Source organism: Biomphalaria glabrata, chromosome 10 (assembly GCF_947242115.1).
Source record: "Biomphalaria glabrata chromosome 10, xgBioGlab47.1, whole genome shotgun sequence".
Classification (NCBI taxonomy): domain Eukaryota; kingdom Metazoa; phylum Mollusca; class Gastropoda; family Planorbidae; genus Biomphalaria; species Biomphalaria glabrata.
Window position 1 is genome coordinate 8,086,840 of NC_074720.1, and position 25,146 is coordinate 8,111,985.

Sequence of the window (25,146 nt, forward strand, 5' to 3'; positions counted from 1 at the left end):
AGAAGATAATTATCGGCATCATGGACAAAGAACAATGCAGTGGAAAAAGTGGTATACACCGCAAAATTCTGGCTGCAAGGGATATTACCGGTCGAAATAAATGCAACAGAAAAGCAGTGACGCCATTTTCAACTAAGTATGTTTTTTTTTTTTTGTTATTTATGATCTATATATAGCCTTTGTTGGTTTTTCATTTCAGTATCTCAAAGACCAACGAAAAGAAACGAAAAGCGTGCGCGTTAAAAATTAACAGCTATTAATCTGCGATTTTTATGCTGCGAATGTGTGAGCCGCACACGAATTTCTGGTCCTTTGAAAACGCAAAAAGGGTGCGGCTTAGATCGCTTATAGCCTATCTATGTAACATATTGGTATTATATGTAGGACATTTGCACACTAGTGCGTCAGTGCAACACCGCTGGTGTTTACGTAATAAATGGAGTTCCTAATATGTCTTCCCTCTTAAACACTAGTTTGTTATTTGTGTAATACGAATATTTTACATGGTGTCAGAAGTGTAAATATCAGGTCCGGACTTACCCATTGTGGAGCCCTATGCGAAACGGATTTCGCGGGGCCAATTTTGAGTAGGAAAGCGGATAATAAGTGAAATTTAAGAGTTTGTATTAGAAAATAAATTCGTCTATGCATTTTATTCATTCTTTACTACGTACAGAAATACTTTACGAGCCTTGCGTATAGCGAAGTCATACAGTACCTATATCATAATAATTCTGTTTCCTACATAGATCACGCTCAATAGCAAGAATTACCAAATGTTTCAATCTATCTTTAAGAATTGTTGACCTCAAGTAATTCTTCATTAGTTTGAGGCGCAAAAAGCTTCTTTCACCAGATTACACAATTACGGCTGATGCATAATGTCGCGCGTAAGATAGGCGTTTTCCATATTGAATGACACCCAAAATGTATATATTTCGTGTATATATTTCCGTATATTTTAAGAACTTGTTCGTATATTTTGCGATTTCGGGAGATTTCCAGGAGCTCCTGGTAAATTGCCAGGAGGTCGCGAGAAATCTGTTTTAAGATAAAATGGCTTAATTAATTAATTTATGCACCTTGAATTAGCGCGGGTCCTATGAAAATGCTCCTGGTAAATCGACAGGAGGGCGCGGGAAATCTCTTTTAAGTTATAAAGTGTTTAATTTAATAATTTCTACACCTTGAATTAGAGCGGGACCTATGAAAGTGCGGGTCCCACTGCGGTCGCATAGGTTGCAGGCGCCTAATGCCGGCCCTGCAAAATAGTTGCGTATGCTACGCCGCCGGTCGACTTAGTTCAATGTAATTTCATCTCTTCATCTAATATGTCCCTTAACTTGTGTCGTAGGGGTGCTATGACGGTTCGCGTAACATTATTGCCTTTAGCAGAAGATGAAGATAGAGGCGGTCCATTTTTAAAGACCGACTAAAGAGGTTTTGGGGTTTTGTGTTTACATTGCTTTTTACAGAGACAGGCATCGGTCAAAATGTGAAAATGTTTTTAAGTTGTTGAGGGCATATTAAAGCCTATTATATAATATCTTACCTTCTTCTTAGGCCTATGAGTTACAGAGGTAACTTCAAAAGATGAGATGATTACGCCCTGCGTGTGTTCCCGTGTCAGACTAGTCATGCATGTTAATCATTGACTTAAACTCTGCCTAGTCATTGGTTTTCCTGGCTAATTCAACACTTCATTCCATGCTCTAATATCTTGTATCTTATAAAATACAGACGTTACTTCAAAAAAAGATGTTTACGTCCTACGCGTAATTCATTTAGTCTTGCATGTTAATCAATGACTTAAATTGGCTGAATTTATCTCTATGTCTTTTTGAGTATTTTATTAGATTTGTTGTTTTTTTTTGTATTTGAAAATTATGGTTCAGCGTTTTATGTATAATTGATACTTTACTTTTGAGTCTTCTATCCTGAAGGCTTTCTAAGTTAGTGATTTTACTCTAGTCAAATGTGAATATTCGTTTGTTATGAATCTCAATGCTCCATTTGGTGTCTGTTTCAGTTTCTTAATGTTTTCATGAGTTTTCCTGGCTGGCTCAGGCAACCCATTCCATGCTCTAATAGCACTATGAATTAAGGAACATTTGTATAAATTTGTCCTAGCATATGGAACAAGGAATGTGCCTTTATCTTTGTGTCTGAGTATTTTATTGGGTTTTGTTTTTGTACATCATAACGGTTCAGTGTTTTATTTATTAATGCTACTTTATTTTTTAAGCAATCAATTCTATAGGGTCCAATAATTTAGTGATTTTAATAAAAGTGTTATTATACTCTAATCAAATGTGAATATTCGTTTGTTATGAATCTCACGGCTCCATTTTGCGTCTTTTCTAGTTTCTTTATGTTTTCTCTGGTTAAGGGTCCCAAACAAAGGATGCATATTCTTATATTGGCCTAACCAAAGTTAAATAACATTTTAGTTTTATGTTCTTGTTCGATTTGTAAAAAATTTCTTTAAATAAACCTTAATGTTTTGTTTGATATCAATATGGGGATTCTCTTATAATTTTTCAGGTAACAGGTTTATCATGAATAAAACAAGTAGTACTTATTTGTAGGTTTTTAAATATTTTTATCATATCAAGGGAATTCAGAAGACCTATTTCATATTTTCATACAAAATAGTATATCTCTCTCTCTCTCATCTGCCCTTTAAATTTTTTATCGAAGGGGTGCTGCGACAGTTCGTGTAACCAAATCCTTCCACTTTTAAAATACTATAATATATCAATATATCTTGTCAGTGGTTAAAACGCATAAATATATTCATAAATGATGTTTTTTATTGTGTAAGAACCTAAAAAATGAAGTACTGTTGTTCAGTTGTTGTTTTTTTTTGTGTTTTTTTTAAATAGTACCAGAAATAAAAAGGAAAAAGATAAATGCAATAAGACCATTACTCTTCCATTTTAAATCAACACAAGAAGCATGTAAAATAAAAATAGAAAAATGGAAACAAGCCACAGAAAGAAAAAGAACTTACAAATTAAAACAGATAAACATTATGGATTTTATTTTACAGTCTAGTATTTTTAATGTCACAAAAGAAATTATAAATAAATAAAATATGTGTCTACAACACCAGATTTACAAAACTAGAAAAAGAAATGAAAGTATTAGAATTCAATAAATAAAAGTGTAAACTACTTCTCATGTAATTGAAGAATTAGAAGTACATTTACTTCTTTAGGCTCAAGACTTTCACATATGTAGATTTTATTTCAAATTTCATCTGATACAACCTTAAAATTTCCTTCAATAATGTCTGTCTATCAATGTTTCTTGATCTTTCAATAACTATTGTACCCTAATGCTGCTATATTATGTTACAAATCATGTTAATGAATAATTTGTTTCAGCACTAAAGTTTCCACATATAGTTCAATCTTATCTCCCTCTTTCCACTGCTTGTTCTTATTGATATAATGGTGACATAATGCATTCTTTCTGCCTGGTCTATTTTTAAAGAAAATGCAAAGTTTTCCTTATAAACAACACAGAATTTTACAAAATGGCTACAGCACTACCAAACACCAAGGCATCCAATCTTGCGCACCTTCTGTACTGTCAATAAAACAGTTGATAACTTCACATTTTTCTTTCATAACAACATTGTCAAAAAATTAAAAAATTCTTGAGAACAGACAGGAAAACAACAACTATAATAAAATAAAATTATCCCCCCCCCCTCCCCTTTTTCTTCCAAACAAAAAAAAAAATGGCATGTGAAATAACAAGAATAATATCAATGCTGCTTGTTAGTGAAATATTTAAAATTAACATTCGTTTCAATACAGATTCAGTATCATGATGATCACAGGGGAATAAAACATGGTATGAGGCACACATCAACTCAAGACAACCCAGAAACTAATAGCAATATATATTCACACTTACAATAACTACATTGACAAATTGTTATCCCACAATATACAGAAATAATCGAAATATGTATGTTTATATTTTAAAAATTAGACATGTTCCTTCAAAAAACAAAAATCACATCCTAATCCTTTCCATGTGTTAATCTAGTCATGCATGTCAATTAGAAACTTTAACTTTGCTAAGTCATTGGTATTCCTAGCTGATTCAAGCAACCCATCCCATGTTCTAGTCTAATGGCACTAGGGAAGAATATAAACCTAATTTTAAATATATGTATTCCTATGACAAAATGTAAGGTAAACTTACGTAAGAATTTTTAACTTATTGCATATAGTTTTAATGAGAAAATGCCTAAATGTATAATGTTTAAGAATACATGTAGTTGTTTTTTTCTTGTAAGAGCCATTTTAGACGAACTATAACATTCAATGCCTCTGCCAAGGTTCTCCTAAAAGATACACAGTACAGAGAGAAAGCAGAAGAGTAGAAAAAAATAAGGCGAATCTGCATGGACCTGAAAAGTGAATAATGAACAGTCACTTGATACAAGACTGCAGTAGAGCCATCATTGAGCGGAGTACAAAGCATGACTCCTGTCAAAGATACTCTGAGAAACTAAAGTGAAAATCAGTGTAAAATTATTATTTAAACATTTTTTTACCGATTCATTAAAAGAATTAAAGGTTGTGACATCATGACTTTAGATGGTGGGGTGGACAAGTGGTACAATGTTCAGCTTCCAACCAAAACGACTGAAATCTTAACACCTCCAAATGGGTACCTGACCTCAGCTAGGAAAAGTAAATGTTTTCATTTAGTTGTCCCCACAAGACCTACACAAACAGATGACCTTTAAAAAAAAAACAACAACTAGATCTTTTTATTAAATTAATAAATCCATAAATTAAATTTATGACAAATTTAAAGAGTATAAATGAAGACTTAACATCAGCAGAGACATTTACATCGCAAGAAATAATAGAAAACAAAATTTCTCATCAATTTCTACAAGAAATGGTCGTAGAAGAACATGTTAACGACAGTAGCTAGAAACTAAGCTGGCTCCAGTCATTCAAGTCACACTAACCACCATACATTAGAAGTAGACTGCTGCCATAGGCATGTACGAATAAACAGGTTACATAAAAAAAGTTGTTTTTTAAATAATTCTTCCCTAATAATTTCTCATTTTATTTCGAATAATTCTCTAACACTGCAAGTAGTCATTCTAGTGGGCTTGCGCAAGACATTTCTTCTATTACAGTTCAGCTCACTTCTACCTAAGACTGTACATGAACGTCTATTTATTTTACTCTTTACTTTTACTGAGTACAAAGAAACATTATTAATTCGAGAACGGGAATACCCACTGAAACATGTTCAAAATACAAAAAAACATTTGAGTTGATTGTGGCAATATCCACTGAAAGCATGTTCAAAATGGCAAATTTTAAGATGATAATCTTTTGAAAAATTATAATTGTCAAACCAGAGTTTTGACTAATGAAGCCAATTAGCTAAATTCTTTTTTCCAAAAAGATATAAACAAAATTTCAAATTTTGGGAAAAATCGTTAGAGACCTTTTCAAATTACCCGTCCAGGTTTCACTTTGTAAGCTAATAAGAATTTTAAAATGAGAATGTAAGGGCAGTTAATATCATATCTGAAACAGGGCGTCACAAGCATTAAAAGTTGAATTTGTCATAAGCACTTCTAATATGAAAACAATCAAGAAATGGCATGTTACACACATGGCATCCAACAAGATGAAGAAATATTTTGTTAATAGAAATAAAAAAGCCTTAGCAAAGAGCTCTACAAAAATGAATGGCATTTGTTTCAAAAGACATGCAAATAAACTATTGGAAAATGTGACAAAATGTTACAATAAATTCCAATGACATCAACAGAAAACAAAGGCAAGAGTATCTAAAAATTTCTTTACAAAGATAATCACTAACAATAACCATATTTTCAGATCATAAGACACTTTTTGAATTCCTGTGTCACTTGGAAAATCCATGGCTTTTTGTAATACAACAAATGAGCCAAATGACATACACTATGGATAGGCACAGGAGTGATTCAAATCCATAAAAGTGTGTTATTGTTTCAGTACTATTTTCTTTCTGAAAAATAGTCTACATTTATGTCGAAACAGAAAAGTTTAGAAAATACAAATTATGATTTTTAAAAATACATTTTGGGCCACCTTTAATAAAAAAAAAAAGAAACATTTCAAAATAATTTAAATAATCCTCTTTAAAAGCTAAGGTTTGATGTGTCTTATAAGCTGAAAGATATGGAGACTGATATATACAAATATTTTCTAGTTCAAAATTGTCAAGCTGTTTTAGTAAAAAAAAAAACAATCAGGAAATCATAAAATGACAGCATTTTGTTATAAAATCTTAAGGTCTGGGCTACATAAATAGGTGAGTGTCATGATGAGAAGAATGAACTCAAATGATTTTAGAGCATCACACTAAGAAGCTTAAAAGCAAACCCATTTACTTGTTTCAGTTTGCACACATTTTTTGTAGGATAATTGACAATTACTTAAAACAGTTGCAAGTCAAGAATACTAACAAAAACAACAAGAAAAAAATTATTAAAAAAAAAACATAATCACAGACAAGCTCTTTAAGAAAAAAACATCTATTATGTGTTACCAAACACACACACACAATATGCTAGACAAAATTTGAAACTCAATATTATTTCCCGATATTCAGCTGAATTTGTATTAAATGTTCTCTATGCTTAGATAACAACAGGTGGTATAAATATATAGATCTTCTATTGGTAACCTCAAGCATATACTAAAGAGCTTTTTTTTTTATTTACTTTTTTACTTTTACAATTTATAGTCTAACTGTCATTCTTTCCTTCTCTTGACCAATTCATACACTTAGTGAATTAGATCTTCATTGACCACTGGTTATTGTCATTTTCAGAGCTACAATAATTTTTTGGATTTGAAATATTGAAAGTGACGGGAGTCTTTAATAGAAATGTTTAAAAACAAACAAACTTTGTGTTCCCTCTCAAGGAGGAGGATGGAAAGCATTGATATAGACTATAAAAAATAACTAAATTAACTGCGCTTAAAGTATAATAAAAATATAGACTATAACAATAACTAAATTAACTGCGCTTAAAGTACAATAAAAATAAATAATCTTTTTTTTTTGTGTTATTTCATCACTGACCAAAAAAAAGTCACTGAAAAGAGAAAAATACTTGTCCTTCATTGCCTGGTTTTACAAACACTCCTTATTGAGTATGTTATGGTTTTTCAAGTATCAAATAAAACACACTGGAGTAATCAGCCAGTTTAAGTCAGTTATAACATTCGAAGAAGTTTTTAAAAATATATACCTTCATACATTGATTGGAAATTGTAAAGATGGGCTTTATTCAATATTTAGAGATGTAACTACTATTGTGTAATTTAAATAATATTCAATATGAGATAGCAATTATTTTGAAGAATAGGTCTGATCAAAAAGTATTTGAATCTAGTTATGAAAATTACTTTTTGTTGTCTTTTCTTGAGTTGTATCAATATATATCATAATGTAAAAGTAAAAAAAAAAAGTCTTTAATACATTGCATCAAATTTAGAGGACAGGTTGTTACTCTGTCATTGAAAATAAACATTGAAGGAATTTTTCAGAAAATATGAGGAACTAAAATATTTCAAGTTGAAACATTTTGAAAATTTCATTTACAACAAAAATAGTAAATAGAACTCTTGATTCAATACTGCCATTCAATTTATGACTTGTTCTAGAAAAAAATTTTCTTGAGATTTCTTTTACTATTCATTAATGATTTTACTTAACTAAAATGTAAAGAATATTAAAAAGATATTAAAAAATTATTTGCTTCTACATTTTGTGAATAATGAGGGGCATCTTGGTCTGACCTTTTTTTTTTTTTTTATATAAAATTGGGGATGACAAGTCACTTTGAGAATCACTGACCTAGATGAACACTAAATAATATAGTCTTTGAGCTAGAAGGATAACTTTAAAAGTTGATGCAGAGAGCACTTTTCAAAACAAAAATATTGTAACTGTCAACAAAAAAAAAATCAAGAACTGTAAGAAATTATGAATTAACAGCCAATTTGCTTTAATTATTATCTAAACAATTTAAGTAAAACAGATTTTAGAAAAGGCAAAAATATATTGAAATACAACTGTTAGCTTAAGATTGGAGTGAGAACCCCCCCCCCCCCCCCTAAAATACCAAACAATGTAAAAATTACTCTTTTTTTTTCTTCATATTTTAGCTTTCAATCTACTAATGTCTTTATATCTCCTTTTTCATTAAAAACTAACTAAATAACTGAAATCCTAATAAATGTAATAAATTTTTTTTTTATTCAGTGCATCTAGGACAGAGGACTGTACAATAAGAATAAGTGCTATTAAGGTTTAAAATTTTTATTTACTTTTTTTGAAACAGAAAAGGTGAGTATTATTTGAATAACATAAATAGTATCACCAATGACATTGAACTAATACATTCAGCCTAAGCACAAAAAATAATATAGTCTTGAAATATGATAATTTCTTTACAAATGTACAAACAAGCACCACATATGGTAAGAAAATCATCTTACAAAACAAATGTATATATAGTTTTTACAAAAAAAAAAAAAAAAAAAGAAAAAGGTTAAAAATATTAAGTTATAATTTATCTAAAAATCGTTTGTTAAAAATGTTTATCAATGTTAAAACATAACACTAAAAACAATAATATATTGTCTTTTAAGTGTTGTATCATTAAATGAGAGAAAGTAGGGATGGGGGGAATGCCATTTATATCAATGAAGACAATACATGAAAGTCATGATCATTATATTTCAATCTTTCTACTCTCCCTAAATTTGTGTGTTGTTTCTTTGGCTATGTAGGTAATAAGCACCTCTTGTTCTTTTCTATGTCAGCTTAAAATTATTTTTTTTCTGCCTTTGGTCAGGTTTATTTAAAAAAGAAAAATGTGCCATTGGCTCGGCTTTCTTTACTTGTGCCAGAAAAATGTTTTTGATTCTACCTATATCCAATTATTTTCTTCTTCTTCTTTTTTTTAATTTAGATTAATCTGATCTACTTGTTTATTGAGCTCCTATTGTTTTTATATCACTTAAAATATATATATATATATTACATATGAAATATAAGCAATCAAGTCATGTTAAGGGCTGTATGTTACCAGCTTGTCTAAGAGCCATTTATGTGAACTTAAAAAGTCTGAAAATATGCTATGCCATATTCATTTAAGCCACAGATTTATCATTATAAAATATTTTTTTCAAAATTTGCTAAAATCCTGCCTAGTTAAGATATTTTGGTTGGACTTGCAGATGGTGACACAAGATCAAAGTGCAAAGATGTGTCTATCATTTTCAGACGCACTTTTCGAACTTTTTTGTGAGGAGCTTCTTTATGGGGCTGCCCATCTGAGTCTTCTAAGAAACATGCAGGCGAGCGACCTCTTTTCACTCCTAAAGCATCTAACACATTTTTTCCACCCGTAGAACTGCTACTTTGCCCAGCTGTTTTGTGACTTCGAGAGGGAGAGAAACCTGGATCCCCATCACTGTCGTCATCCCACTTGAACTGAAGATTAGAATTCGGGCACTGAGCACTCTCTGCGCGTATCTGTTTCTTTAGCTCAGGATCTCTTTTCATTCTAAAAATGATTTTAGGCTGCCTGCCTTTTCGACTTTTGGATTTGTTTTCGTCAGTTTTATCCACATTATTTCTCAGTGAATACAGATCATCTCCCCTGCGATAACGACCAGAAAAGATATGATTGCTCATAGGATGAAGATCATCTCTAGCTTTGATTTCTGACTGACCTAGATCATACTGATCTTTAAGCAACAGTGGTGGTTTGCCAAATTCATCAGTGCTGTTTGTTCGGCGATATCTAAACCCTTCTGGTTGTAGGAAGTCCTGTCTACTTTTTGAATGACTAAGAAATTCAAGTGATTTGCAGAGGCTACTTTTAGTGATTTCTTCATCAACAGACTTTGACCTGCGATGAGACAACCCCAACTCAGGTGCAGCTTTTTCTAATATATTTGAAAATATGTTATCCATGCTGTCTTCTGATGAACGCCTGGAAACAGAGGGAGAGATTATTGGCGCCTCTGGTTCTAGTATAGGTGGATCTTGGTATGTTTGACTGCCATCAGTTAGACTTGTTTCCAAAACAAGATCTGATAAACGCTGGGCAAAAGTTGATGCCTTGGCAACAAGGGAATTTAATTCTTTAGCCAGGTTAACAGCTCTTTCATGTTTGCCAGAAATATAGGCTTTCTGGTTTGCAAACGGCTTTTGCTGCTGGCCACTCCGCAAGCGTGGGCTTTGCCGAACGGGAATGGGGGATGGTTTCAAACTAGAAGAGAAAATATCCTTGTTCTTTTGTGATGATGAGTGACTTTCTAAAGGTAATAATGGAGGCAGACTACAGTTCAGGGACTCATTTGTCCATTGTTCTTTTAATCTAGAATGGTTTAGTAATTCATTGCACTTTTTTTCATGATGTTTCTTCAAGGAAGGTGAATTGTCCAAGAAATCTGAAAGATTATGACTCTGAAGCTCAGCATCAGTGTATTCACAACCATCATCCACTGAGGGGTCACAGCTCATGTCCATTTTCATCTGCTTATTCAGTACATTAGAATAGTCTACGGCTTTCTCCTTTTTAGATATTGTAGTCAAAGAATTTATTTGGTCTATACAATCATAACCTATATCTGGTGGTTCCTGCTTTATATTACTAGTTTCCTTTGTATGTTCACTTATATAGCTCATTATTTTTCGACGACCGACTTTTCCCTGACGAATATTTTTTCTGGTTGATCTGAAATGTAAGTCATCAGACAAAGGCTTTGATTTCTCTGTTTCATATTTAATATTGGTGATGGTGGAGCTGCGTAAATATTTGGTATCTGAACTGCACAGGCTGGCTGCACTATAACCTTTAGCCGATGGGTCTGGCAAGGGCAGACCATTGGAAATAATTATTTCGGCATCGTATCTGGTGATTCCTCGCTTCTTCAATTCTGCTGGTGTCAGGAGATGGGACTGAGATTCTATATTCTTGGCTCTGTTATCCCATGATTCTGGAAATAAAAATCAATTTTCTTCTAAACACAACAGAAGGTGAATGAAACTTAGGTAAATGCCTCAAGAATAATGGAGATCAAAAAATACCAAGATATGATATAAAATGAAAAAAAAAATATTTTTTTTTAATTAACCATAGAAAAAAAGGTTTGTTTTTTTTTAATCTCCAAAAAAAAAAAAAAACAAAAAAACAAAGAAAACAATAACTTTACATTAAAATGCATATTTTAAGTGTTAGCAAACAAATATGAAAATATAACTAAATTTAAAAATATAACTCTAAATATTTGATCCAGATCTGATTTGAGAACAAAATGAAAGAGTAATCTAGGACAATAATAGTGAAAAAAATGCTTTAGTCCGCCCCCCATCTGTTAAGAATTCATTTTTTCGTTATGCCATTCTATATTAGGCTGACATGCTTCTGTAAGGTTGTCATTGCAGAAAGTGGTATTGGAAATAAGCACTCTACCACCTATAAAGTGCTTCCAATGGCATGCGTCTCAAATAATCCCTGACAACTAGTCCAACTCCTGGCCTTCACATGTGGCTCAGATATTCAGTTCTGTGGAACTGCTATCACTAACAGAAGAAGGGGCAAAGACGAATAACTGACATCTAAATAAGTAAGCTTAGGTCAGTAGGGGCTTGTTAGTCTTGGCTGGCTACCAACCTAGGAGAAGGAAATCTGAATTCAAAGTTCAGCTTCCTTGCATCTATCCCCAAATATCAGAAAGCCTTTGGGAATCAACCCTGAGGAACAATTAGAAGCTGGTGACCCTTAGGCAGCTTGCAGCACAGTGCTGAAAGGGAGAGGGAGAAACTGCTGTGTAGGTGACATCATTCTGACCACGGACAATGCTCAGGAATTCATCTTATTTCCATTAAATGATCCATAGTTGTTTGGCAGCTGAAGGAGGTCACATTTGGCTGACAATACCAGGTGTGGTCAGTAACATATTAATTTATCTAAAAAATAATACAATAGATGTATTTTCTTCCCATAGAAATGTAACTGCCGAAACAAGCACAATTAGCTAATAGAACAGTCCCCAGCTGATAAAGGCTTTGTCCAAATAAATCTAATATTTAAAATGAAATAGATTATTTTTTTTTTAAATTGACAAACCGTTTGGTGTAAGGACAACTCCTGAGAAATCTGGCTGCTTTTCAGGTGGTTTATCCTTGAGTCTATTAATGCGATCATCTGTATCACGGAAGCAATAGCCCTTTTGAGAGGACAAGTTTACAGGTTTCTGCGGCCTGAATGCTCCCATTTTACGCCTGTTTGAAATAAAGCAGAAGCACATAAGAAGTAGAAAATTTGATTTACTAGATGTTTCAGTGTTAGTTTTTTAGATTAATTCATATTATAACAGAGCAAAGTTGGAAAGATAAAAACTACCATTTAATATTTCTTTAGAAAAGTTAAAAAAAAATATTTTTTTTCTACAATTTAAATGTTTTGCTTCAGGTACCAAAAGTATTAAAAAAAAAAAAAAGTAACCCTTCTAATCTATAGGGATAGATGCTGTAAAGCTACTCTGTTTAGCAGAGGGTTATTGATGGTGTCATGTGGCCAGAACAACAACCAACCACCTTTACTTCTCCAACGCAAGTCAGGTACCCATTACAATTGAGTGTACTCAAGGGCATCCTAAAAATCCCAAATCAAATGCCAGTCTTCACTAGGTGATGAACTCGAGACCCCTTATGTTGGAAGACATTCGCTTTACTACTCTGCCACCACACCCCCAAACTGTAACAGGAATACTGAACTGGTTTTGCTTATCCCTGAAAGAAAAGCTCATTCTTCTGACCTTTCACAAGTAACACATTCACAGGAACTGTTATTGTCGCCAAAGAAATCCTCTCCATAGAAGCAAGTGATCTCCTCATTAGGTTGTATGTCTCGCAGAACCTTCACACACGCTGTGTCCCTTCCAGTTGAGACAAACTGAAAAAAAAACAAAAAACACACAATAAAAACCTTTACGTTGTGCCTTAAAGACATATGTACTAAAAAGTCTGAATGAATACAATTTGTGTACATTATACTAAACATATATAAATATATATTTTTTAAAAAATAGCTTAAATATAGTACATTCTTCATGCTTTTAACATGTTCAGTGTGCCGCTGTGGTCCAATTTCTTTTGTGGACTACTTTTTGCCACGACTTTTCTTTCTTAAACATTATTTGCCTAAAAGTCTCAGTTTTTTGTTTGTTTTTCATTTCATACAGAAAAATAAAACCTTAAATCAAACTGTTATTTATAAGCTTACATTATTATTTCTATTTTATTTAAAGGATTGAAGCATTCACTGGGATAATTTTTTTGTAAAAAAAAAAAAAAAAAAAAAAAAAAAAAAAAAAAGTTTTTACTTTGCAATTAGGTCTGCAGTCATGATTGATGAAAGAAGCTGGTCCCAGCCACAGCTGGGCACAGTTTTTTCTACAAGAATACATAACACTAAAATCATTTTCTCCAGGCTTCAATAGTTGAGATTCTTCTTCTGGTGTAAGCTCTGCTATACACCCAACCAGCATCTCTATCTTGTCATTCTTGTGCCTGCAGAAATATGATTAGCAATGCATTAATGACTTGCAGATTCTGATTTATAAGTTTGCGTTGCATTTCAAATCAATGATATTTTGGGGTTTTGGTACATTTATATAATTTAATAAAGATTAAGGCTTTAAAGGACCCTTGTCCAAGGAAAGAAAAATACAAAAGACATACATATAGTGAACTCTAGGCCTTAGTAAAAAAAAAAAAAAAAAAAAAAAAAAAGACATTTGGGTCACAAGGCCTTCATGAATACAAACAACACAAAATGAGCTTTTAGTTTATGTTTGTAGCTGCTGATAGCCTTGTGGCCCAAATATCAGTAGTTTTTACTTTAGTCCAGCAAGGTTTCTTATATGTATATCATATTTTTCTCTACAGTTGTTCACCCCGGCAGCAGTATTTTTATCCCCCAGGCAATCAGTGCTATATCCAAGCACCTGAGAGATAAATAATCCTTTACAAAAAATTTTTGTTTACAATGTTGTTGTTTTTTTCTGCCTGTAACTTATAAAAAATAGATATTAATAAAAAATAAAATTGTCTGTATCTCCTGTTCAAGGTTCCCCTTAGACCAGTTTTAGGGTAAATTTATTTGCTTTACTAACATGAGCAGTACCAATGTTGCTCTTTTACCCAGCTCAAGTTATATAGTCAATAAATTGATTTAAGCTAATAAATTTGGCTAATGGGCAAAAGTATAAAAGCTATTTTAATTTTTTGATACTGTACTACTTTTAATAATTAGCATGCTTACGACTTGACCCATCAGATTAAAGTGAAATAAAGGCCATGTTTTGTCAGACAAGGACATGCATATGTAATGATTTAAGAATGACTGCTCTAACTACACACAATGCAAACAAAAATGTGCTTTGACATTAAAGGTTAACATGGTACCATTGTTTTGTAGAGCAAATGCGTCCACCTATCCGGCCTTCCATAGAATATCTGTAGCAAGGAAGGACTTTAAATCCTGAGGTGTAGTCAAACGCTTGAAGGTATCTATAGGTCTAAAATATGAAGAGAATAAAAACAGAATTATTTTTTTCATTATTGGCTGACTTACCAGTACAACAGGTTTAGTATGGCCATAAAAGTGGTAAGAAATTTTAATGTATTTGTATTTTGGGTTTTAGCACATCGGCACACTTTAGGCCATGTTGTGCCCATAAGAAATTTTAATCCTAAGGAAAGTGTTTTCAGAGTATATATAAATAAACACGTAGAAGGCGAAATAACAAAATTCACTCACATGTTCTTTCAGAAGCTTCATTTGATGTTTTGTTCTACAATAAGGAGCAGTACGAGCATGGTCCACTTTTATCAGAGCTTGAAATGTTGACTCATATTTCCTGTTATCAATAAAGGCCTCAACAAGTTTCTTCAGCTGCTCAGAATTACTCAAAGGTTTAAATCTGTAAGATAAAGCATGGAAAAAAAAAATGACATGTCTCTAATGCACACAAGCAAATTATTTTGAATCATGGTACTAATAGTTTTAACATTTAAATTGAAACATATAATAAAGACAGTTGAAAATTAATATCAATATCCCCTATAAGAATATCTGAAGATGGAGTGGTGACAGCTCAAAATAAAACCTTGTGATCTATATGGCAGTTTGGCGTAAAGGTTATCTGTTTATTAGGTCAACAGTTAACAAGCAGGGTGTCATGTGGCCAGCATAACGACCAACTGCCTTCACTTTTCACCTTCACTAATGTCAGTTACCCATTAAATCTGGGTGGACTCAGAGGTGCCCTAAAGATCCTGTAATTAAAAATCCCAGTCTTCACAAGGATTCAAACCCAAAACCCCAGGCTTGGAAGCCAAGCGATTTACCACTCAGCCACCACACCTCTTGAGCTTGGACACAAATGAACTCACCTAAGAATTGGTTTGTTGCCAGCCAGAGGGCATTACTGCCACACATCAAGATTATCATTTGACCAATTCATTGGTAAGTTCTATAATAAATTGTGTTTCTCATTAATCAATTGCCAGAAAAGAACAACTCATGATAAAAGTTCCATTTGGTGCATTAGGTGACAAGCAGTCTCCATAAAGTTCTGACACTGGCAAATGTCTGAAACCTCTTCCCACCTGATGTTCCCCTCTCTGATGTCCTCCATTAAAGTGTGGCATCAAGTTATATGAGGACGTCCCTGTTTGCACTTTCCTCATACTAGCCTCTATGTCATTGCAACTTTTGGTATGCATAGTGTTTTTTGTCGGAGGACATGTCCTGCAAAGCGCATGAGATATTTGGTCACAACCTCATTAAGTGGCCGAGTCCCAGTTTGGCATTACAGTCAATTGAATTTAGAATTTTTTAATTTATACATGCAAATCGTTGAAACAATTTTCTTTTCTGTTGTAAAATCTTTGTGAAAAAATAAATAAATTATTATTACATAAAGAAATTTAAATGTATATTAAAGTTTGCTATGTACATTAAAAGGTAATGGCTGATATTTTCTAATGTTTTGCTCCTAAAATACTCAGCGAAATTGTCAAAGCTGTATTAATTATTTTAGTTTAGTTGAACTATTTTTGTTTTTAAATTAGAGATATAAAGCCGACCAAGCAGGTTGTGAGTTTTCATCATCCTCTTGCAACAATCCAAAAATAGAAAAGGAAAAGTGGTTTGAGTGCTGGGACAAGTCCCAAAAAGACAGCTTAGTCTGTGAACGCATGAGGCATACTGACCGCACTTCCCTGTGGTGGAGGCTGTCCAGGCCTGAACAAGCTATTGTAGCACAGTGCAGGACATTTCAAGAATGATAATTTAAAAAATTTTTTTTGCAATCAAGGCCGTGACTACAAGATATTAATAAAAACTCAAAATCATAAATGCATTTTTTTTCTTTAGAAATGAAGTCTACATGTATTCCTTTTTTCTAAAGTTATGTAGTGATTTCCAATAATGATCTTAGTTTAAACCACTGAATAATCAACATTCGAGTTATTTTTTTTATATCAATATTATAAAAGACTTAATAATTTATGTCCATGAGTGAATAATGTTAACAAAAAAAAATATTATCTTGACAAATCAATCTTGATTCATTTAACAGGAAGCTAAGTGTTTTTTATTTGGAATCTTTCAGTGACTTAATTAGTAGCCATGATTGAAAATCATAGATACTTGCTGAATAGTACATTAGCAATCTGTACATTGGTTGGAATATATATATATATATAATATATTGTAAAGCTAAAAAAAAGTTGATTTGAAATTCCTTTCATGCATATAAAAGGATCGCAAAAGTGAATGAAAGAGAATTAGCATTTAAATAGTCAAAAAGTTTTTTTAAATATATTTTTAGCTTCAACATTGTTTTAAAAATGCATGCACATATAAATGGCAAAAAAAAAAAATAAAAAAAAATTACTGAACCTTGTATTCATTTTATGAGTCATAAATCCCAAGTAGGAATCCAGTACCAACGCTGTGCATAAATCATCATAGTCGCACAGTTCTGCTGAAGTCATTCCAGTGGCAGGGACAAAGCGAGATCCTCCGCCAGAAGCCATGCTATATCTATACAATAGACAATTTCAACAAGATGCATAGTAGTTGTAGGGTAATATACTATTCCAGGTAATAAGCCCATAACTAAAATAAAGTAACACTGTAAATGTAATAATGAGTTACAACTTAGAATACTGGCTAAAACTAGATATAACAAGTCTACACCTAATTGACGAAGTTTTTTAGAAGCAGGTAAGCTAATTTTTTTACTGTAAATACAAGAGTAGATGTAGTTATAGACTTCTTTACTTATTAGTATTAGAGGTAGACTAGATAGTCGATTCTATACTGGAGACATAGCCAAAAGTCATAATAAAATATTGATCTAGACATACTATACTGTAGATATTAATTCTAGAATCTAGATCTAAAAAAAAAAAAAAGACTACATGTCTATAAGACAGACTTTATTTTACCGGGTATACTTAGACTTAGTACAGTCTATAGACTATAGACTATAGATATTTATAGATCCTTATAGATATTCAAGTGAGTAGGACTAGACCTAGATATTATTATTAGCGATATAGACTAGACTATTATAGAGTCTTAGAGTAGATTAATCTGTAAATCTAGCTAGCTAGTATAATCTAGCCTAGTAGCAGATTGAGTTAGAGCCTACCTACACTCAACTCACTACATTAGTATATATAAGTTACTAACCTAAGTAAGTATATATTATTGAATAAATTATTGTATTTATTATATATAATTTATAGATTATAAATCTACTACTAGAGACAACTGACTTTACTAGACTTAGACTATAATAATAGACTATATATTATATAGTAGTTATTAGTATTAGTATATAGAATATAGACTTAGTCTTAATTAAATTAATAAAATAAATATAATTATTATAGATCCAATCTACATCTTCACTCTTGACATCTAGTAGATTTAAAGTAGATCTATCATACTAGATACTAGTCTAAATAATAAAATAATATAGAAACTACATTCTACATCTACTTGATCTACTAGCTAGAATAATCAGCTAGAATCTAGATCTAATCTATCATCTCTAGTCTAGACTAAGACACTAGACAGTCTAGATTAGATTTAGTCATGCAATAGATTTTAATAGATCAACTTGTGGTAAACTTGATTTACTTTTAACTTTAGTAATACATTAGATTTCACTGTAACTAACGAGCGTTACCACCAAAAACTACACAGGTCAGTACACAAGGCTAAATCTAGTCTAGATGTGTAATAGACTAGATCTATACTGAAACTTGGACTAATCCGTGTTTTTTTTACTCAGAGACTTTTTACCTTTGACTGTTGACCTCTGCTAGATCTAATAAAAATGAAGATCAATGCACAGAAACAAACCACTATTTATCATTATTTTTACTTCCCAAATATATTAAATAACATAATTATAAATTAAGCCATAACAGTCCGATATGTTTTAAATGACTAGTTTATATCATTCATTAACAAAAAATTACGTGAAATACTGATCTAGAGTTAGATCTATATTTACATTAGAGTCTACTCTTTGTTTCGAATGCCGGAAGATTTGAATGAATGAACCCCAAGACTACTGACTGACTAGAAAGTCTTAGTCTAGCTAGACTAGGTCTATTTTCTAGGCATTTATTATAACTATATTGACTGGTGTTAACGGTAGGCTAATAAAAATAATGAGAAAATATGCTAATTAAATGTTTTAATCTCTAAAGACTATTAAATAAGTTTTGAATTTACACAGTTTCAAATATGTTGAGCATGCAATATCTTAGCGGAAAATAGTTTGTTATTTTTACCTTAGTTGTATCGTTATTACAATTAATAGCCTCAATTTTTGGACTGCTGCACAACCCAAAACAAACGTGTAGTAAATCGCTATGGAAAAAAAGTCCTACAAATAATAATGGGGGAAATACTTCACTATGATATTGTATTATTCTTATGTATAATTCCACTATATTTATTGACTGAATATCTAAATAATTTCAAAATGCAATTTTAATTTTATTTATTTAATTTGAAGTTAAAGCCATGGATAGCGCAAGAATATATTTTAGTTTAGATTATCTTTGCTCTTTGAGTTGTTTTTTTTTACCCCTGGAAGATAAGATTCTAGATCTATAGAATCTAGATTACCGGTACCAGTACCAGATCTAAATCAAGATCTAGATTTATTCTATAGAACGGCCAGGCGCATTTCTTTTAGGAGGGTCTTTCCATCCTGAGAGTTTTCAATTAGATGTAGAATCAAGATTTATACCCATAGAGTTAGAGTCTCTCTGCTTTTTTTTTTTCAAATAGACAGATCTTGTTTTGAAAATAAAATTGTTAAATATTTATTTGTTTCGTAATTAGATTACACTATATACAGATATAGAGTCTAGATCTAGATCTATACTAGAATCTATACAACTGCTTTAATTATAAAAAAAAATATAAACATAAAATGTAACATATATTATAGCCCTTTAAATAGCAGAAGCACTAAGGTATTAGTGCCCTAATGCCGCTATATATAGGCCTATTAAATGTTGCATATAGGCCTACCACATGGGCGTAGCCGGGGGGGGGGGGGGGTCACCCCCGAAATGAAATCCCCCCCCCGCCAAGAAGAGGGGGTGGAATTTTATGACTGATTTTTTTTGCTTTGATTTTGTCTATTTTAGTTAAGATTTGAATGTTAAACCGTCGCTTGCCCCAGCACATCAAAGGGGTTTTGAGTTTAAATCCCCCTCCAGGGGGGTTTGAGGTTAAACCCCCCCTCTTCTATAAAACAAAAAATAAAACAAACGACATTCACCCAATTCCATAAGCATAGCCAAGGGAGGGGGATTTTGAGTTTAAGACCCCATCCGAAATTTCTTTTATGATACACCCCCTCTCTTCGATATAAGACTATAGCATATACAGCAGTCACCAGATACTATGAAGGGTAGCCAAGAGGGGTTTTGTGTTTTAAAACCTCCTCCAGAGGGCTTTAAGTTAAAACCCCCTCCAGAGCCTGGCTTTGAGTTTAAAACCCCTTTCAGCGGGGTTTCTTAGCTAAAAACTACCTTTTCAATACAAAATTAAAGCAAACTACAAAAACAAAATTCTATTTAACCCCACCCCCGTTCCAGAGGGCTTTAAGTTTTAAAAACTTTCCAGATGGTTTTGAGTTTACCCCCCTTCCTCCAAAGAATGCTTTAAGGTTAAAAACACCCTCTTCAATATTATTCTAAAGCTCTCTCTCTCTCTCTCTCTCTCTCTCTCTCTCTCTCTATATATATATATATATATATATATATATATATATATATAATACAGACGTTACTTCAAAAAAAAAAAGATGATTACGTCCTACGCATGTTAATCAATGACTTAATTCCTGCCAAGTCATTGGTTTTCCTGGCTGAATCAGGCAACCCATTCCATGCTCTAATTGCACTAGGGAAGAAAGAACATTTGTACAAATTTGTCCTAGTATATGAAACGAGGAATGTGCCTTTATCTTTGTGTCTTTCTGAGATTTTGTTTTTGTATTTGAAGATTATGGTTCAGTGTTTTATGTATAATTGCTACTTTACTTTTGAGAGAAGTCTCCTTAAGGCTTTCTAAATTTAGTGATTTTACTAAAGGTGTTACTCTAGTCAGATGTGAATATTCGTTTGTTATGACTCTCACACCAGTATGATTGTTTTGTTAGACCGTCTGACAGGTTACGGAGATATATCAATGTTATTACATTGTTAATATATATTTGGATTCAGTGAACTAATCGATATGAAGATATGGCTCAGTGTGAGCCTCGCCTATCGTATATTATCAAAGGATTATCTAATCGGTATGCGTACTTCATTCTGTCGGAGGACATGTCCGCAAACCTCATGCGACGTTCAGTCACAACCTCACTGAGTGGTCGAGTCCCAGTTCGGCATAGGATTTCCTTGTTTGGGACCCGATTTCTGTAAATGTCTCCTAAAATCCGCCTAAGCCATTTTTGCTGAGTCACATGTAGCTTTTTCTCTGAGACACTTTTAGCTTTTTCTCTGAGCCACATTTAGCTTTTTCTCTGAGCCACATTTAGCTTTTTCTCTGTGCCACATTTAGTATTTTCTCTGAGCCACATTTAGTATTTTCTCTGAGCCACATTTAGCTTTTTTCTCTGAGCCACATTTAGCTTTTTCTCTGAGCCACATTTAGCTTTTACTCTGTGCCACATTTAGCTTTTTCTCTGAGTTACATTTAGCTTTTTCTCTGAGCCACATTTAGCTTTTGTCTCGAGTTGGACAGACGACTTCCATACGTCACTGTTGGGGTGATGATTGTGTTAAATTGGTGAATTTTTGTCTAAGTCCAATAGCAATATGACGTAGACTTTGGAAGCCTTGGACTTCGACTGCCAGAGGTCCACGAGACGATCGTAGGGGGTCCGCAGAAATTTACATACTATTAAAAAGCCAGTTTATGTGTTAGGATAATTTTAATAAAATGGACTCACCCCTCACTACTGTTTAATTTGTCTTTTATATTACCGGGTATATACTATTCTATGACGACCTAAACCAAAGACATTCTTCAATTCAATATTCCCGACTGGGTGTTATGAATTCTTTGCGTGTGGACAAAGGCAGATTTCAAACACATATGAATGCATGCCAATACAAGAGCAGTTTATTGATATACACAAATGAATAAATACTGTGCCATTCGGTATCAATATCTCATATTAAAAATAAATTATATATCTTATTCGATTAGAGTTGACTACCAGTATACAAACGGTATAATATAAATACAAATGAATTATTTCATTTTAAAACAAAAATAAATGTATCCCGTTAATTGTTAGTAGCTTATATAACAAAAAATATAACACTAAAACACTTATTTTAGTAATATATTTTTTTTTAATAAAATATTTTATAAATAACAAAACCGTATGTATACATAAATGTTATTTTTAAAGATTAAAATTACCCCCCTTGCTATAAGCATTGCCTGCCTTTAATTTTTTTATTTTTTTTTTTTACTATTAATAGTAAATGTTTAGTTTTGTTTAAAAGTTCAATGGATACCAGCTCATATAGAACTAGAAGGAAATGAAAAGGCTGACACACTCGCCAAGAGTGGGAGAACTAACACACTAATAAACTCTGCACTCTATCCAGAAGAATTGAAGAAATTAATCGTAAATAAAATAAATGAGAAATGGACGAGCTCTCATCCTAATCACAAGAAAGATGACGCTTACTAGAAGCTATCCCGACAAGACCAACGTCTAATCTTTCGACTCAGGACCGGACACAACAGAATTCGACAACACATGTACCGGAAGCTCAAAATTGAAACCAGTGGAGTATCGCCAGAGAATGCAGACCACGTCTTCCAAAACTGCTCTCTATACCAAGAGGCCCGTATAAGACATTGGCCCCAAATCACCCCAATAGAAAGGAAACTATATGGAGAGCTCCCTGATTTGGAAACCACTGCGCAGATCATCTCATGTATTGGTCTACTCATCTGAACACTCCAACATAACAATGAGAACGAAGAAGAAGAAGAAGTTTAAAAGTTGTATCAGAAAGACAAACGCCATTCCTATTTAATTTTGAAAATAAAACGGTTTTACTTTCAGAAGAGAAATACTAGCAGTTGTATGAGACCATTGCAGAGAGAGGGCCTAAGATGTCGTGAAATAGGATTTTCAATATCCTTTTTATTTATTTTTTTAAAAAGCTTATATCAACTCACTCTGTATGTCTGTGTGGCCAAAATTTTGTACGCTATTTCTCCGAAACCCAATCTCGTTTCAAGCTGAAGTTTTACACAATTATTTCTTTTACCGACAACACAAGAATCAATTTAAAAAAATTAACCAATTATTTAATTAACTATTGGAAATAAATTGCTTGGTTCGGTACCTCAAACAAGGGGAAGAAATAGTATAGACTGAAATGGTAATATAAGGTGAATTAGTCCCCTTAATGTTAGGCTGCCGTCTCAGACTTAGTGAACACAAACATGAAATAGAAACAATAGATAACTATACAATCTTCCATGTTCATGTTCATAGACTCTTCGCAAGCAGAGTGGTTACCGCGTTGGCTTGAGAAGCCTGAGAAGGCTTTAGCCCACCAATTTGAATTCAGGTCGTTCTCTTTTTTTTTTTTTTCAAAATACACTTAAAAAGCGATCACCCAGATACTTCGTTCTTTCTCCCCCTTTCCAACTGGTTTAGACAATAGCGTATTGAGAACGTTAAAAGCATGAAATAGCGCTAAACAAAAACAATCTGTAAAAAAGTATTTCTATCGCACAGATGTATTATTGTTAGTCTAGATTCTAGATAGATCTATTACAAATTTAATTATATGACTGCTCCAAACTAATTAATACACATTAATATATAAGCTTTGTTTAAATTTTTTGTTTTTTTTATTTTGCTTGTTTAAACATCTAAACGTGACAGCAAAACAAAGGACAGAAAGACAGGCCACACAAAACAAAGGACAGAGAGACAGGCCACACAAAACTAAGGACAGAGAGACAGGCCACACAAAACTAAGGACAGAAAGACAGGCCACACAAAACTAAGGACAGAGAGACAGGCCACACAAAACTAAGGACAGAGAGACAGGCCACACAAAACTAAGGACAGAGAGACAGGCCACACAAAACTAAGGACAGAAAGACAGGCCACACAAAACTAAGGACAGAGAGACAGGCCACACAAAACTAAGGACAGAGAGACAGGCCACACAAAACTAAGGACAGAGAGACAGACCACACAAAACTAAGGACAGAGAGACAGGCCACACAAAACTAAGGACAGAGAGACAGGCCACACAAAACTAAGGACAGAGAGACAGGCCACACAAAACTAAGGACAGAGAGACAGGCCACACAAAACTAAGGACAGAGAGACAGGCCACACAAAACTAAGGACAGAAAGACAGGCCACACAAAACTAAGGACAGAGAGACAGGCCACACAAAACTAAGGACAGAGAGACAGGCCACACAAAACCGGTACGTGACGTTTTGGCGACGCCGTTTTGGCGACGCCGTTTTGGCCCCGCCGTTTTGGCGACGGGACGTTTTGGCGCGAGCCGTTTTGGCGACGGGACGTTTTGGCGCGAGATATCATTTGACGATAATTTAATAAGCACTTAGCTTTTTTTTAATGAACCCTTGAATTCCAGCTACTTAGACAAATAACCATGGTGTCTATGTATACTGAACTTAAAGTATTTAAGAAACATGGTACATGTATATGATGTATTCTATTTGTACTTATTATTAGCAAGTGTTTGGTATGTATAGCTGGAGATACCATACAGTCATTAAATAAACCAATGTTAATGTCAACAAATAATTGCATCAATTTTTAGTCTATCATCGTTTCATTTTGTTTTTAATTTTTAAAGTAATATCTTAAAAAACTTTTTTGAAAATAAAAGTGTGCCTCTTAATAAACACACATACACAAGCCAAAATGTTTATTAAAGAAAATGATGTGAAAAACAAACACACATTTACATTTAGTACGTGAAAAATATGTCTTAACACAAACACTCATGCAAAACATAGATATGAATAATTCTTTTAAAAGAAATGATACAATAAACGTACATAATGTATTTCGCGCCAAAGCGTCCCGTCGCCAAAACGGCTCGCGCCAAAACGTCCTTCGCGCCAAAACGGCGGGGCCAAAACGGCGGCGCCAAAACGGCGGCGCCAAAACGTCCTGCTTCGCACAAAACTAAGGACAGAGAGACAGGCCACACAAAACTAAGGACAGAGAGAAAGGCCACACAAAACTAAGGACAGAGAGACAGGCCACACAAAACTAAGGACAGAAAGACAGGCCACACAAAACTAAGGACAGAGAGACAGGCCACACAAAACTAAGGACAGAGAGACAGGCCACACAAAACTAAGGACAGAGAGATAGGCCACACAAAACTAAGGACAGAGAGACAGGCCACACAAAACTAAGGACAGAGA

At 33.2% G+C, this 25,146-nt stretch overlaps 2 protein-coding genes across 4 annotated transcripts in view; one reads left to right on the forward strand and one right to left on the reverse strand.

Moving 5' to 3' along the window:
* Positions 1-3,026: 3,026 nt before the first annotated feature.
* LOC106072944 (histone-lysine N-methyltransferase KMT5B-like) lies at positions 3,027-19,003 on the reverse strand. 3 transcript variants are annotated; one of them, XM_013233405.2, is made up of 8 exons: positions 18,955-19,003; positions 17,042-17,185; positions 14,894-15,056; positions 14,539-14,651; positions 13,455-13,641; positions 12,888-13,024; positions 12,197-12,351; positions 3,027-11,063 (listed from the first exon to the last, which is right to left on the reverse strand). In XM_013233405.2, exons 2-8 carry the CDS (start codon positions 17,176-17,178, stop codon positions 9,268-9,270), a joined length of 2,688 nt encoding a protein of 895 aa, XP_013088859.2. In that variant the 5' UTR covers positions 17,179-17,185; positions 18,955-19,003; the 3' UTR covers positions 3,027-9,267. The 3 variants fall into 3 exon arrangements, with proteins under 3 accessions (XP_013088859.2, XP_055899785.1, XP_013088858.2); XM_056043810.1 differs by lacking the exon at positions 18,955-19,003 and adding an exon at positions 18,342-18,450; XM_013233404.2 differs by lacking the exon at positions 18,955-19,003 and adding an exon at positions 18,293-18,376.
* The window catches only part of LOC106072945 (uncharacterized), a 33,348-nt gene continuing 26,873 nt past the window's right edge, over positions 18,672-25,146 (forward strand). Inside the window, exon 1 of the mRNA XM_013233406.2 lies at positions 18,672-18,814. The gene's annotated coding sequence lies outside the window, so the exon portion shown is untranslated. The remainder of the gene's footprint in view (positions 18,815-25,146) is intronic.

Coding starts and splice junctions, on each gene's coding strand:
- LOC106072944 (XM_013233405.2), bottom strand. CDS start 17,178: ATGGCTTCTGGCGGAGGATCTCGCTTTGTCCCTGCCACTGGAATGACT. Junction 14,652..14,893: donor TGAAGCTTCTGAAAGAACAT/GTGAGTGAATTT, acceptor TTCATATTTTAG/ACCTATAGATACCTTCAAGC. Junction 13,025..13,454: donor ACTGCAGACCTAATTGCAAA/GTAAAAACTTTT, acceptor TTTTTTTTTCAG/TTTGTCTCAACTGGAAGGGA.